Here is a 17,117-nt window from a genome sequence, read left to right on the forward strand (position 1 = left end):
ATTTAAAAGCATAGATAAATTACTGAACGTTGAAAAATATATTTTTCATTGATGTGTTAAAATTAAGTTACCACAATTAAGAAGTATTGATACTTAAAGGTAATTGCAGCCAATACTGTTGCAAAGAGAATCATTAAAAAAAATACTTCTTAGTCCCTGGCAGTGATCCACTTATTTTGAATAATACTCAATGTAACCAATTCAAAATCAACAAACTAATTAGAGGCTCCTTAGAGTTTCCTTTAACAGGCTGTAATTTCATAGTGTAGGCAAATCAAACCAAAATTTGTAAAAAATTAATTGCTTGAATTTGATGGTGGTTGAAATGAAACCATGTGGAGTAAGTATGACAGAAAAAGATTCTGGACCAGGAGCTAGAACTTGAATTCTTATACCTAGTTGTATCACTAATTAATAATGAAAACATGAAAGTGCCTTTGGGCCTTGGTTTTCTCTTCTTAAAAGAGTATTTGGAATAAGTCTTCATGGGCATAAATGTTTTATCTTGATTGCCAAATCTCATCAGTTGATGCCCTGGAGAACTTCTTTCGGTAAAGTTCTCTGAACATCTGACATTTATCAGTAATGTTGCTCTAGGTACAGGAAGTAGTCTGCACACTGAGTATTTGGCAGGCCTGGCATAGATGGGCTCTCAGCTCCTTCTTCATACCTCAGCTCAGTTCAGCTGCGTCAGACCTGACCAAACCTTTTGTGTCCTACACATGCAGATGGTGCAATTCAGTTTAAAAAACACATAATGAAGTCCTAATATGTGTTAGCCACAGTATTAGGCAGTAGAACTACAAGGACAACTAAAGGAAGAAAAGTTCTCTTTGAGGCATTCAATGTACTTTAAACTCAGAGACATTTCTAAATTAAAACATAATCAATAGAATATTTTATGGTCATATGCATCTGATGTAATTCTAAATATTAGAAAATGTATATCATTAAAATTGCTACTGGAATTAGTGATGTTTTAATCCAAAGAAAATGTATCTCTTAAGTATGTCTGTCTAGAGGACTGTTTTTGTTTGATTTGGTTTTTGGTTTGGGGGCCAAACCGAGCAATCCCAAGGCTCATTTCTGACACTGCGCTCAGGGGGGCTCTTTGAACTATGTGTGATGTGAGGGACTGAACCCAGATTGTTCACATGCAAGGCAAACACCTCACCCTCTGTACTATCTGACCAATCCCTAGAGGACTATTTGTTAAAATGATTCCTTTATATCTTCCCACACTGAAGTTTATACACTTTGAGGATGTGATTCTTCAATGATAAATTAAAAACACAGCATACCCTCTAAAAATTATATTTTAATGCTACCTTGAAATAGACATTCTCCAGTAGATTCTCCTCATATATTTGGGTCAACCCAGTTTCTTCAATAGCCAAAATCACTAAGCTCATTATGGATTTTAGAACTTGCTGACAGAATTCCCATGGTTAGCATAACCTTCCCACTTCATCCACCTACTCATATCCTACTAATCCATCCAGAAGCCTTAGGTGACTTCTCTCTTCATACACAGTGTTTTAAATGCCAATGCATAGAGGATAGAGCAAAAGTACAACAGGTAAGGCACTTCTTTTGCACGTGGTCGACCTGGGTTTGATCCTGGGCATTCCCTATGAACCCCTGAGTAGTGCCAGGAGTACTTTCTGAGTACAGAGCTAGGAGTAACCCCTAAGCATTGACATGTGTGGCCCACACAATCCTAAACAAATAAATAAATAAACAAATAAATAAATAAATAAATAAAATCCAGGTGCTGAGTACATGCCAGGTAATATACCTAAACAAGGAAAATAAGAAAATATGACCCTGCTCTCAGGAAACACATTGCATTGAGAGGAAACTGTCAAATATAAACAATTATGGAAACAACATACAAGGAGGCCAAATTCCAAAATAATTTTTTGAATTATGGGATGATATGCCAGATGAGGTGTCACTTGAGTTCATTTGAAAAGTTACAAAGAGGTAGACCAAAAGGAAATTCCTGACAGAGAGAACTAAATGGAACCAACAAGCTGTGAAGAACTAGTTCTGCATGATTACAAAGGGATCTACATGGACCTGTGAAAGAAAATAATTATCAGAGTACTGATTAGGAAGTGTAAACTGTATTCTGGAAGCAAAGGGTTTTTATTTAAAGGACAGAATTAGATGAATTTTAGAAAAAATTTCACAACAATAGTGTGAAGGTCAGATGGGAGGAAGTCTGGCTGAGTGACAAGGAAATGATTTAGGCAGTTGGTGCAGGCATAAAAGTAGTGACAAGAATCTACATTAAGGTAAAAGCAATGAAACTGAAAAAAAAACAGGGAAAAGTTAAATGATATGAAACAGATTAAGCCTAAAGTATCTGCAAAATAAATAAATTGAAATCACGAAGAGTTGGAGTGCATGCTTTTGGATGTGAGGGACCTGGTATCCAAGCATGCCCCCCACTCACCTCCACCAGCTAGAAGCAACCTCTGAACAATGCAAGTTATGAACCAAAGGGGGAAAGAAAAAGAAGAAAGAAAGAAAGAAAGAAAGAAAGAAAGAAAGAAAGAAAGAAAGAAAGAAAGAGAATGAAAGAAAGAGATGAAGAAAGAGAGAAAGAAAGAGAAGAAGAGAACAGGCAACGATACTGACAAAAATGGAATAGAGAAAATAATTGTGTTTAGGTAAACAATCAAGAATTGGGGCTGGAGTGATAGTAGAGCCGGTAGGGCTCTTATCTTGAATAAGACTGACCCAGGATAGATCCCTGGCACCCCGTTTGGTGACGCAAGCACTGCCAAGAGTAATCCAATGTGCAGAGCCAGGAGTAAGCCCTGAGCACCATTGGGTGTGGCCACAAAACCAAACCAAAAAATCATGAAATTTATGATGCATTACAATCAGTTTGAAGTGCCCAAAGGAAGACACCCAAGTAGAGATATTTAGCAGTTATATAATCCACAATTTTGTAAAATATTATGTTTTTATGGGTTGGAGTGATAGCACAGTGGGTAGGGCATTTGTCTTGCACACAGCCAACCTGACCGACCAGAGTTTGATTCTTCTGCCCCTCTCGGAGAGCCCAGCAAGCTACTGAGAGTATCTCACGGGCACGGTAAAGCCTGGCAAGCTACCCGTGATGTATTTGAGATGCCAAACACCGTAACAAGTGTCACAGTGGAGATGTTATTGGCGCCCACTCGAGCAAATCGATGAACAATGGGAGGACAGTGACAGTGACAGATTATGTTTTTAACACAGAAGTGATAGAAGTATGACCGAAACCATGACTTATTTTTGAAATTGATGAGAAGCGTCATCTATAAGGACTCATGGGAAAGACAAAACTGGAAAATCAAGAGAAAATAATTTAGGCACATAAACTAGAAGATAAATTAGAAGAAAACTGAATTTCAGGAATAAGGACAAGAGAAAGCTCAGAAGTCATTTAGCTCTTTTTATAATCACCACGTATTTGTATTATTTTGTGTACATATATATGTATGTGTATATTTACTTTCTTTTAAAAAAATATTAGGGGGTCATACCTTAGAGGTGTTCAGGGCTAACTCCTGGCTCTGCCCTTAGGGATCATTCCTGGTGGTACTATATGGGTACCAGGGATTGTCTAATTAGCCAGATGAAAAGCAAACACTATATTTGCTATATTATATCTCTGGCTCTATATAAATATATTTTTAATTGGTACTATCTTATCAGGTAAAGTATCTGCTTCTTGTGGCCTGGGACTTGTGTGTGTATGGTACGTGTGTATATATGCATGAGTTGGTTTTTTGTTTGTTTGTTTTGTTTTTGCTTTTTGGGTCACATCTGGCGATGCACAGGGGTTACTCCTGGCTCATGTTCTCAGGAATAACTCCTGACGGTGCTCAGGGGACCATCTGGGATACTCGGAATCGAACCCACGTCAGCCGCATGCAAGGCAAACAATGCCCTACCCACTGTGCTATTGCTCCAACTCCCATGTGCATGAGTTTTAATCACACATGGGCCTGCAAAAAATCTCAAATCATGCTGCTTTAAAAGAAAACTGGCACTAAAGAACCCCTCTGCTAATTATCAACTACAGTTTTGTTCAATAAAGACAATACTAGTCCATGCTTTTGTGTCTAAACTACAAAATCCATTCCTAATGTTCCTAGTGTGGAATAAAAATAATAGCATTAATTTTTCAGATTAGAATCATATTTTTACTCCAGTTTGTTATATATTAGGAGGTTACATGTGACTTAGAGTAAACAGATAACTGTTAATTGAGATATTCCATCCTAGTTGTAAGAGTATTTAACTGTGTCTAATTGTTTAAATATGTTTTAATAGAACCTATCATAATGATAACAAAGAATATCAAAGTAGAAACTCTTTTACAAATTTTACCAATAGAATTTTTAATTTTTCAAATAAATGAGCCATCAAACTTAAAAATCCTTTTATTTCCAATACCAGGTTAAAATATAATATATATATATATTATATATATTTTATCCAGGGGGAAAAATGGCTTGGAAAGAAGACTTAAGCTCCAATATATTACAAGACAGCAATAGCTAAGGAAGATAAATCTGCTAAGCTGTGTGAAATATAAAAGGAAAAGCCATGTGGTTACTTTACTTTTGTTTTCATTTCTTTCTACTAATACACCATAGCGTATTATCTCTCTGACCTGAATAGAACTGCTAACTATGGCTATACAGTACCTTATAATTCAAGAAACTCCATACACCAATTTATATATTCTATAGATAATTTATATACCATATGACTAATTTTTCTAAAATGTAAACCCGTAAATTGAAATGAAACAACCAGTTACCTGAATAAAGAACTTCACATTGCATTTGTTAAGAGCTATATTTAAATAACAAGAACAATAAATGTGGCATACGGTGTTGGTGCGGTGATTATTTTCAGCTTTAAAATAACTTGGTATTTTTGATTTTAAGATTAACTATCAGAAAAAGAAAAAAAGAAAAGAATTACCAATCAGAGCTAGGAAAAGATCTCAGAGGGGCAGAGTATAAGCCATGCATACAAAAGGCCCTGCGCTATCGTCTTGCCTGCGTACTGCTGAGCACAGCACTGGGGGAAACTTGGGTACCCGCTGGATTTAGCCCTGGTAGTTCCTACAGGAACATCATCAGTTGCAGCACTGCCAGGGGATTATTGCCGAGAGTGGTTCCCGGACCCCTGAGCACCACTGCGAAGATACAGAATAACTAATCACATATTGAGCAAGAATTATTTGAGCAGAGTTAGGAGAAACCAGAGATTCTTCCCCCCCCACTTTATTTTTTTTTTCATTTTTATAATTTTATTTATTGAATCACTGTGAGAGCAGTTACAAAGCTTTCGCGTCTAAGTCTCGGTCATACAATGAAACACCCGTACCTTCACCAGTGCCCATTCTCCACCCCCAACAACCCCAGTATAGCCCCATCCCACACCCTCCCCCTACCTGTGGGGCAGATGATTTCCACATTAGTCTCTCTCTACTTTGATCACATTCAATATTTTAACAACAGACCCACCTTTGTTATTTGAGATTTTACCCCAACACTCAGATCTGCTGAAAAGGCAACAGTAGACACTTTGTTTTCTATTGCTGGTTAGGTCAGGCAAATCAACATCAAGTCTAGCAAATTCAGTCAGAAAACTCAATCAAAAACTATTACTCGGGATGGGTACTCAATCATTGTATAACTGAAACCCAAGCACAAAAATTTGTATGTCTACAACTGTACCTCATGGTGTTTCACTAATAACAATTTCAAAAAAAAAACACTATTATTCTACTATTTTCCATTTTTGAACATAAATACCATGCGTGAAAGTACATTTAAAGAAACTAATTTGTTAGATATTTACAGGATAGTGGAGATACCTTAAATAATTGTTGATTCACAGGCTTCTTCTATGTAAATATAATGTAAATATAATGGCATTTACCATATAACAGCTACCTGGTTTAATGACAGGGACTTCAAGAAATATTAGTATATAATACATAAATAACCAGCATATTATTATTTTAATACCACACAAAAATATCACTTTGCTTCTTTATGGTCCATTAAAAATCAATTAATATTATAATTAAATGCATTACTTTTTAAAAATTGCATGAATTACTTTGTACAACATAACCTTATTTAAACTTCATAAAAATTATCAAGCTACAGCATTCAAAAAATATATTCAACCTTTTCTAAACTTCAGGCTGCTCCCTTGAAAGGCCCAAAGGAGAATGTGAGAAGCCCTGAGTTCAATCCCTGACACAGCATGGTCTCTTTGCTCTGTTTGGTGTAGCCCTGGTGGGCCTTGAACACTTCCATAATCTCATATTAAAAAATGAAAGAGGAAAAATTTTATAGAGTCTTTTACACAGTTGCAATTCATAGCTACTAATATTTGAGAAATGTCTTGGCATTTAAAATTTAACTGTCATAAAAAGCATAAAGTTGAAAGTCCATAAAAGAAACATCATTCTCAGCAAAAAAAAACTTTGTATTTACCAATAATTTTCAAGATTATATGTATAAACTTGCTTTTGTTAATTACTGATAACACGTACTTGATGACTATTAATTACGAGGTCTTCTAAGGATTTAAACCAATGCTTAGTGGCAAGGGAAGCATAACTTATAAAACATAAGATAACCATTTACCTTCCAGATTAAAACTCAAAATTGAAGGAAAGGGGTACTATCCATAATTACAACATGAGATGGGAATGTTGCTTTCCTCTCTATTTGTTTGGGGACCACTCCAGCAGTGCTCAGGGCTTACGACAGCTCTAAGCTCAGGAAATCACTTCTGCAGGGATTTGGGAAAAAATACGGGTGACTTAACCCACGTCAGTTACATACACAATAAGTGTCTTACCTGCTATATTCGCTCTCCAACCTCTAACATGCTGACGTTTACTGCGAAATTCTTTACAATATCCAAAGGCTACAAAAAAACACTGTGGTGCCCACTGACTGATGAGTAAATGAAGATGTGTATACATATACACCCAAGAGAATACTATTCAACAATAAAGAAAGATGAACTCCTGCTGTTTGCACTGTCATGAATGGAGCTTGCGGGTAAAATGCTAAGTGAAGTAAACACAAAGACAAGTATTGTGTGACTTTATTCCTATGTATGCTATAGAAAAAAAAAAACCCCGATGAACTAAAGAAGCTAATAATACACCTTTAGGCCTTTGGACTAAAACATAAATTACTGGCTACCAGAAAGTAAATATAAAAGCTGAAGGGCTGAGACAGAAGGAATGCCTTCATGTCAGGAAAAAAAGGTTTTCAATGTTGTACCTTTGGAAGCTCTATGGTGTGTAATGCAAAAATATGTTTGTTTTGATTTGGGGGCCATACCTAGCTGTGTTTGCTCCTGACTCTGCCCTTAAGTATGACTCCTGGTGGGCTCCAGGAGCTATATGTGATAGTGGAGATTGAACCTGAGCTGTTATGTGCAAGTGGTAAGTTCCTGACTATTGTACTATCATTCTGCACCTCCGAAAAAACTTTAAAAAGGGGACATGGAGATACTATGGCATTCCTTGTATGCTGCCAAAAAAGGTTCAATTCCTAGCAGCACCTGACTACCATTGCTGGTCTACAGTCCTGGAGGTCACTGGGAACTTCTGGGGTAGCTCTTGTGGCCCTTTTCAAAGCAAACCCTGAGAAGCATCCCTTCCTCAGGCCTAGCACTGAACTGCCATTCTGGTTGACTGCATTTTGCTGGGTGTGGGCCCTGAGTCACCTAAGCACCACCTGGGAGGGCCCAATAAGTGAAAACAAAAATTGAAAAATGAATTGAGACAGGCATGTTGATTTGTTTTTGGGCAAAGTAACATTGGAATGTCTCTGTTTTATCTTTACGTAAATGACCATGCAAATGGAAAGCTCTCACAAGATAGCAATAGAAGTAGCAAAACCTAATGTTAATTTTGTAGTATCTTCACATGAATATCTCCTCTTGCCATCTTGAGAAAACTAACCTAGATCAAATAGTATATAAAACCTGTTGTCAGTTATGAGAAAGTATATATACAAAAATCTAGGATAGCAAATACAGAATCTTAAAAATAAAATTCTTAAGGCTGGGAAAATATCTAAAGCAGTAGAACACATGTTTATGTGTCAAAAATGTTTAAAGTTTGAATTCATTCCCTGTTTTTTCCCAAGCATCACTGGGTATAGCCATGGTGTCTCCAAGCATTACCACACCAGGCCAGGCTAAGCTTTACTAGCAGTGACCTCTATTAAAGGAAATTTTTTTTTTTGCTTTTTGGGTCACACCCAGCGACTCACAGGGGTTACCCCTGGCTCTGCACTCAGGAATCACCCCTGGAGGTGCTCAGGGGACCATATGGGATGCTGGGAATTGAACCCGGGTCGGGCACGTGCAAGGCAAACGCCCTACCCGCTGTGCTATCTCTCCAGACCTAAAGGAAAATTCTTAAACACAAAGAATCTACTACATCACATTCAACTGACTTGAAAGAGAAACCATAACTTGATAAATACAGCGCACCTTATTTTGCTAATGCTTAAATGATTTATTAAATTCAGTGACAGTAAATTATTTACCTGTTTCTCTTATTATTTTACAGTAAAGATTTCAAGAATTTACCCTGATCTAATTTCTCTTTTCATTTTTGAATTCAGTTTGTGCACATTTAACTATTGGAATCTCATCATTTGGGCCACTTTGTTCTTTGTGCTAAAGATTTTTATGACCTATTTACTGAGAAAGCAAGAGGAATATGCAGAGAAGAAATATAATCTTAGATCACAAATCTGGACTCATTTTACCTTTTAGTTTTTACCCAATTCTCATTTGGGAGCTGCAGTCTTGGCCACACTGCTATCATGGTCCAGCTGATGGACCCTTCTATAAGAACTCATCTCTGGGATTCCTTTCTTACAATAACAGCAGGAAAGGATGATATTGAGATTTGCTACAGTTTTACCAAACAATAACTCTAATTGCACACATTTCATTGTTGCAGCAATCTGGACTGCTGGGGGGAAGGGAAGAAGGTTGGGCCACACTGAGGAGTTCTCGGGGCTTAATTCTGGCTCTGTATACTGGGGTCACACCTGGTGAGCAAACTGAAGTCAGCAGCATGCAAGGCAAAATAATCTATTTTAAAGGTGCCTCCATGGCGAGCAACACAGGCTAGGGGAAAAGGCAGCTCAGATAGAGAAGGAAGCACCAGATAAAGGATGTTGGGAGGATCCTCCCAGGATGGGAGAAGCATGCTGAAAGTAGACTATAGACCAAACATGATTGCCACTCAGTGCCTCTTTTGCAAACCACAGCACCCAAAAAGAGAGAGAGAACAAAAGGGAATGCCCTGCCACATAGACAGGGTTGGATGGGGGGAAGGGGGCTGGGAGGGATACTGGGATCAGTGGTGGTAGAAAATGGACACTGGTGGAGGGATGGGTACTCGATCACTGTATAATTGAAACACAAACACAAAAATTTGTAAGTCTACAACTGTACCTCATGGTGTCTCACTAATAAAATTTTTTTAAAAAAAAGGTGCCTCCACTATTTAGTTAAAGTCCCATCAATTAGAAGGACAGGCATTACAATCTTCAGTTTATACATAAAAACAAAACTTGGATGCACAAGCACTGATGTCCACTATGCTCTATCCAACTATGGGACGCTAATATCTCTTTTTATCCCTCACAATTTAATTTACTTTTTAAATGGATTTACTTATATAGAGACTATTTTTTATCAGGACTGGGTATCCTAGGAGGAACTATTTTTATTTAGCGATAGCACAGGGGGTAAGGCATTTGCCTTGCACGCGGCCGACATTGCTGACTCGGGTTCGATTCCTCCGCCCCTCTTGGAGAGCTCGGCAAGCTACCAAGAGTATCTCTCCTGCACAGCAAAGCCTGGCAAGCTACCCGTATGTATTCAATATGCCAAAAACAGTAAGAAGTCTCACTATTTGTTGTGAGACCATACTGATGCCTGCTCGAGCAAATCGATGAACAATGGGAGGACAGTGCTACAGTGCTATTATAGCTTGGGCAATATGGCTACAATATTGTTAAATAGCTTAGGCAAAAAGACTATAATAGAGTTAAAGAATTTCTAGACGCAGTTACTGCATTTAAAGTGGTGATAACTAAACCCAAATCAGACTAGAATTAGAGAAGTTTCTTTCATCAATCATAATGGATGTCTGCCATATCCAGTCCTAACATCAGAAACAATGATCTACTGCTTGCTGGTTTGATTTGGTTTGGAGGGGACTGTACCTAGTTGTATTCTGAGTTTACTCCTGACTCTGTGCTCAGAAGATCACTCCTAGCAGGTCTCAGGGGACCATGTGGGAATGCCAGGGAACAAATCTGGGTCAGCCGTATTCAAGGCAAGCACAACCTCTGCACGATCTCTCTGGCCCAGTGGATTTATTATCAACTTTAATATCAGTCTTTCAGTGCGGCATGGAGGTGGGGGTGTCAAACCCAGGTCTCAAGCATGCAAGACATCCTCCTTTGCCCCTGAGTCACAGCCTAAATTTAGTCACAGTTTGAATTGACTAGGATACTTTGTTAGAAATAGCCTACCTAATAAAGTTTGCCACAATAGGAGGGAAATGAAGTAACCTCAAGGTGGAAGAGAAGTGCTCAAGTATTAGAGAAAGCTAGGACCAACGATCAGGCAGATCAGAAAAGCCTCAGGCACAGGTGGGATTAAAGAACAACTTGCTGCCAGAACAAGAAAATGGGATTCCTGGAAAAAAAGATAGAAAATGCCAGTAGGCATGTGAAATTTTCTCCTGCTCCTTTAAGGTTTATGCTCTGGACTCCCGGATCAACTGTCAAGAGCAGGAGTCAAGCTTGAGGAAGGTATCTAGAGAGCTCTGGGGAACTCACTAATATCTAAAACACAGGACAGTATGGATTTCCCATAGTGATATAAGCCCAAGGTGGAGTAAAACAGATAAAGTAACCAGGCAAATATCTAGTGCATGCAACGCACATGTAGTCATCTTCCACAAAGTAAGCACAAGGCAAGCCACCATCCCCACAGCCTGATATGCTTAAAAATAAAAGGCTTAGAAAAATGCTGAAGATTTGGAGTTGGGGCTGGAGCAACAGCACAGAGGGTAGGGTGTTTGCCTTGCACACAGTCGACCTAGGTTCAATTCCCAGCATCCCATATGGTTCCCTGAGCACCACCAGGGGTAATTCATGAGTGCAGAGCCAGGAGTAACCCCTGTGCATCACCAGGTGTGACCCCCCAAAAGCAATAAATAAAGATATAAATATTTGGAGTCAATGGACAAGGGATTGGGATTCTTTTCTTGAAGCACATAGGAGTTAATCTAATTCCTATGTCCCTCAGGAAAATTTACTTGAGTTCTCAGAACCAACTCTAATATACACTACTTGTGTCACAGAGAAAAAATGTAAAGTTCCTTAAATATATAAAAGTGTCTTTAAAGAGAAATATAAAGTATTGACTTTACAATACATGGTACAACAACCACATTTATCTTTACATTATAGTGTAGAGTAAAATTATTTCAAGAATTCAATTTGATATCTATCCATGAAGCTTACTGTACAGATTTAACACAAATAGCTCTCTTCATTTAGCAAGCTTAGCACATAACACTCCCAAGATGCTGCTTCCATTCAGGTCAGCAGTTGCGCATAGCGCCACACTGATATTCATAATCATTTTCAGATTTGGTAATCTATTCACTTAAGCAATGGTTTACCCTCAGTTCTGGTTAAGAAATACGTAGGAAAAAAATTTTAAGTCAAGACAAGTTGGCACAAATGTGCATTAATGGTTCACTATGTCATACTTTTCATTCTCTTCAATAAATTCTCACACCTTTCATTTTTTTTTATACCTCTCTTTTATGTGTGTTCTCCTTTAGTATTTGGAAAGTTAGTGCAAGGTTTGCACAAATACTAAGATTTCTGTGAAACTTCAAGAATATCAGGATTAGCCTTACCTAAATTTAATCCTCTGAACTAAGAACATGAGACTAGAGTCTGAGAGAAATAAAGTTTTCTTAGTCTTTTCCAGCTAATACAACAGGTAGGAAAGGATCTGCTCATGTTTTGGCCACCATCTCTGAATATTACCCATTTTCAATTTCTCTACCATACATGCTTACTTCAGTAATACTGTAAGACACTATTAGGTGTAATATATGGGAGTTTTTACAATGATACAAGCATTCAACTTACATTAATAGGAACTCTATTCTCACTACTGTCCTGTCTGGGGGTTTCCTTCTGTACTTTTTCTTTCTTTTTCAGTTGGTATAGGCACTTCTCCCATAAAACATTACGTATCCATTTCTGTTCACAACGATATAATGAATTAGAAAAAAGAAATGGTAGAAAGAAAACCTGAAGTTCTAAGTTCTGGTGTTTTCTTTCTTCTCTCTTGAAGTAAAAACTATGGATACTTGAAGAAATAGAGCTTGGTCCCTATTTAAAATAGTGAAAGGTCAGAAGGAAAGTTCAATGGTGAACTTTGAAATTTGCAGGCTGAAGGCTTGGGCTCAATCCTTGGTACTACATGATCCCTCTGGTTACCATAGAGAGCAACCGTGGATCAAATTCAGAAGTAGACCCCTAAATACTTCTAGGTGTGAAATTAAAAAAGACTCAAAAAGTCAAAAAAGTCAACTACTCTATAAAACATGCGTGTCAAGAATTTGGGGGGTTTTAAGGAAAATAGAACCTCATAAAATTCCAATTTAATTTCCTTAGCCACATTTACACAATAAGGACCAATTAGGACAATAACCCCAAATCTACTAGGATCCAAAGTTAATAATATTTCCACAATACTATGATGTCTTTTATTATCTTTGAACTGGAAACCATTTTCACTTCTCATTTGACGAAAACCGTCTGAAGGGGATGGATGAACTCCAGAGTCTGATAATCTGCCTTTGATTTTCTGAATCAGTCTAATCTTTTTCAAACCACTTCTGTGAAACTAAGGAAGGAACATAAATTAAGAAAAAGGAAGAATGAAATAGAAGCTACTTGGTAGGACCATGTAGCATGCGGGGAAAACTTTAACTTAGAATGAAATGTCTAGATTTTAATCCTAGCTGGGCCATGCCATGTAAATCAGCTTAGGACATTAATGAAAATTTATGTGTAGGTTGAGAACATGAGGATTAGGTGACATAACTTACCTTATGCACAGGGTTTTGTGAAAAATCAAATACACACAATATTTAGCTCAAGCGCAGTTCAGCCGTTTGGTATTTAACTCAGTGACAAATTAGGTAAATGTCTGATAAATGCTAGTAGGTTTCTCAAATATTTAGATATGATTTTCCATTCCTATCCTCAGACCAGCCCTTTAACACTGAACTTCTATTTTTTCGTCTGCTTTAACTATTCTGCAGTTATTTTCTCTATGAAGTTTTATGAAAAATGAATAAAGTTTTATTATATCCGATGCTATATTCTATGATTTGGGGCCAGTTAATGCAGTTTTCAATTCATGTAATAGACTGGTTTATAGTGACTGATGACAATTACTTGAAGTATTTGCTGAGAAAGTTATATTTCAATAAACCTCCAGAACACACACACACACACACACACACACACACACACACACATGCACACACACTCCAAGCCCTGAAAATCTCACTAAGATAAAAGCAGGTGCCCCTCCCTTATTTGCAGATAGTTAAATCAATCAATGAAAATTATTTGTGGAAGTCAACCATTCTAATGATATGGTAATGGTATTTACAATCACATTACAATTAATGTACATTCCTAATAAAACAAATTCTTTTTTTATCATAATACTTAATTTTTTTTAAGAAAAACCCTTAATCTTGAGGTGAAACTAGCTTCACTATTTTTTCATTTATACATATGTAAAAAAATTATCAAACTCAAATGAAGTAGTAATTTACAATCAAGGCTGATGAAACTATACAAATAAAATTTTAATTGATATTTTAATTGATATGTTTCTTTAACATATTCACCCATCAGTGTTTGCTCTATTACAATCTATTTTTATACTGCTAAGAGTACATGCACAGTAGGCAGCTCAGGATAATCGTTCTGCCATGAAGACAAAAGTGAATTTTAAATCTCATTGGTCTCTTATCTGAACTTAAATGCTGTAGGCATATTATGAAAGTAGTTTCTCAAACATGCGATAAGATGGACCCAGCATTATCACCAAGCCTTAAGTCATTTGACAACTATTTCAAAACACTCTGAAAAGCATTTTCTTTTCCAATCTGTTCGTACGCAGTTTATTAAAAAAGGTTACCACCTATGACTATGTGATTAAATTTTTGCACATATGTTCCATCTAAATTGTGCTTAGGATCCCCAGTTTTTAGACATAAGGTGCCCACAAGGAAAAAGTGTGTCAGGATTCCACAACTGGGACAATATGATGTGATTACATGGCTGCAAACTTGGATTCCAAAGCACTCCCGATCTGCCACTGCACAAAAGGCACATGAGAGAAGGCTGATTGATAAAGTTAATGCAGTGGTCCGGGATTATAAGGACTGTTGTATAACAACATCACACACTGCGATATGTTGTGAATTCTTGCAATCAAAGAATACTACCTACATGCCAGTGGAACATAGTCACAGGAGCAGCAGTGGGAAAGATGCTTCAGACCTGAGCTGTTGGCCTGTGCCCCTCATTTCCATCTGTCCATAGAAGCACATGCTATCTTATGTGCTCACTTAAACAGCAGCCCTAGGATTCAGTCCTAAAACTCACGCCTCACCCACTTAAAATCTCTCACTCTCTGCCATCCCTGAAATAGTCAAAAAAAAAAAGAGGCATGATGGCCACTGTTTGCACTGTGCCCTCCTCTTCCTACTGGAACCCTGGCAAGCAGCAGCCATGAATTTCCACTGGCTGCTGAAGACCTCCATTCACCTGTCACCCGCAGACACACCGAAGGAGCAGAAGAAATCTAGAAATCCTATTCAGGAGAAAGGTGTCCAGGACAGGTGGCAGGGACCACAACCAGAAAGAACGAAAAAGACTGACAGCCAGACAGACAAACAGGAGCACCATCAGACACCATCCATTACTTCCAAACTCAGAAGAGGGGAAGCCTGCAGCACCAGGGACATCGCTGTTCCAACAGGGAAAAGGCAGCAACCGATCGAGGGGTCTGCCTCCCTCAAGCCAGTAGGCTTAAAAGTGTTGGGATTTTGCATCAGCAGGAGCAAGGAGTGCAGAAACCTGCTGATCTTTATAGAACCAGGTCAGCTCCGGCCTTCTGAGTTAACAGCCCCTTTCTGAGTCTACAGTGAAAAGGGCAGGGATGACGGACTGGATTGCTACTCTTTGGCTGGGCCCTGGCCCCTGCAGCTTTTTCGTCTGGGCGGCAGGGACACTGATGGACACCCACCCGTCTGTGAATGCTGCCTCTCTCCTGTCAGCATGGCTGCACTGGGCAGAAGCAAAGAAACTGTCCACCTTCCATGGCAGCCTCTTCCCCTCAGGAGGCAAGGCTGGGAGGCCGGCTGGGACTGCCCCCTACTTGGCTGTCACCCCTGTTCCCTCCCCTTCCTTCATCTTGGCTGTCAGTGAACTCCAGATGCAACAGGTTCCCTTGGGTTCCAAATGCCATCCCCTGCCCCACTGAACACAGCTTGGGGACTGAATGGGGCACTAAAAAAATGAGTTCCGGTTAAGGTCTCGATTTCCTCATTCCTGAGTCGAAAACTTTCCTGGATTCCTGGAGCCCTCCCAAGGCTTGAAGGCAGGGTAGGGGTCCTTGCATCTCTGCCCTCAGGGTTATGCCAAAGAGCAAGCAAAGCCCAATTTGGAAGCCTGCACCTTGCTAACAGTTCTGTGCAGGGGATGACAGGCTCGCCACACCCCCACACCAGCAGGACCGCGTCCCCAGCCCTTGGCAGAGCGAGCCCCTGGTCCAGGACACTGGTCAGAGATCTCTGGAATGGGTGGCAGGTTTTAAAGGGGGGAGGTGTCCAAAGCATCCATCCATCTCCTATAGTGCTGCTTCCACTAGGAACTGGGCAGGCTCCAGAGGTCTTGTGGAGACCAGTAAGGAGGAAACTATCATATCCTGGCCTGAGTCCCCATCAGCTCCTTCCATTATTAAAAACTTTGCATTGCCAACGGCATCGCAGACGGGGAGGAAAATGTGTCTTCACACAGGTATTCTGTGCAGAAGATTTGCGAGTCAAAGGTTAAAGAGAAACTGGGGAGGCAGGTTACCAAAGATGGCAACTGCCACATCCCCCCCAGCCCCCCGAAAACGACCCCACGGAGCACTGTGCAAGAAACGAGGGCTACAAGGAACACTAACAAATGAGCATTTTTCTTATATAAATACTGGCACCCTTCGCTGGAGTCACCCCAACCTGCTAAACAACTCCAAGAAGAGGAGAGGAGCTGCTGGCAGCAGCCACCGTGCGCCCCACCTTCTCTTCCTTCCACTCACCCGCTGCCCCCCGACCCTGCCTAGCCCAGGGCCCTTCCCCGGGGGTGGGGTCTGCCCTGCTCACCCCACCCTCCCAGTGGCCCCCGGGGGTGCACCCCACCTTGCAGCCTCTCGGGGGGGGGGGCTCGCCTGCAATCTCCTCCTTCCCCGACACCCCACTTCCCCGCATCCCCTGCTCCAGCCCAGCGCCCCCGGCCCAGCCCGGGGCCCGCCCCTCCCCCACCGCGCCCCGGGGACCGGGGAGTGGGGGGTGGCGGGGAGCGAGCGGGCTAGGGACCACCGCGGGCGGCGTTCCGAGACGCGGATGGCGCGGCCACAGGGGGGATGTCTGGGGGGTCTTACTTGAGCATGGCTTCTTCTTTTTCCTCCTCTTCCTTCTGCCGGTCCATCACTGCCATGATGATGCTTCTCTCCTCCTCGGTCAGGTGGCTCAGGTCGGGCAGCTCTTGCATGGGGGGAGGCCCCGTGGGGGGGCGAGGACCGCGGGGCCCCACGGCCGAGGACATCTTGCCGGCCTGCCCGGCCCCTGCTCGGGAGCTGGGGGCTCGCCCCGGTGGGCTTCCCCGCCCAGCCGCTGCGCCCCGGCGTTGCGCGCGCCCCCCGGCTCA

General features: G+C 40.4%; 1 protein-coding gene across 18 annotated transcripts in view; it reads right to left on the reverse strand.

Annotated features, from left to right (window-relative positions):
* RIMS1 (regulating synaptic membrane exocytosis 1) overlaps positions 1-17,117 on the reverse strand; it is a 518,137-nt gene extending 501,020 nt beyond the window's left edge. For all 18 annotated transcript variants that reach the window (XM_056109989.1, XM_056109987.1, XM_056110000.1 and 15 more), the window contains exon 1: positions 16,852-17,117. In XM_056109989.1, the coding sequence (XP_055965964.1) occupies positions 16,852-17,015 (164 nt within the window). In that variant the 5' untranslated portion in view covers positions 17,016-17,117. The remainder of the gene's footprint in view (positions 1-16,851) is intronic.

Source organism: Sorex fumeus, unplaced genomic scaffold (assembly GCF_029834395.1).
Source record: "Sorex fumeus unplaced genomic scaffold, SorFum_2.1 ptg000008l, whole genome shotgun sequence".
Taxonomy (NCBI): domain Eukaryota; kingdom Metazoa; phylum Chordata; class Mammalia; order Eulipotyphla; family Soricidae; genus Sorex; species Sorex fumeus.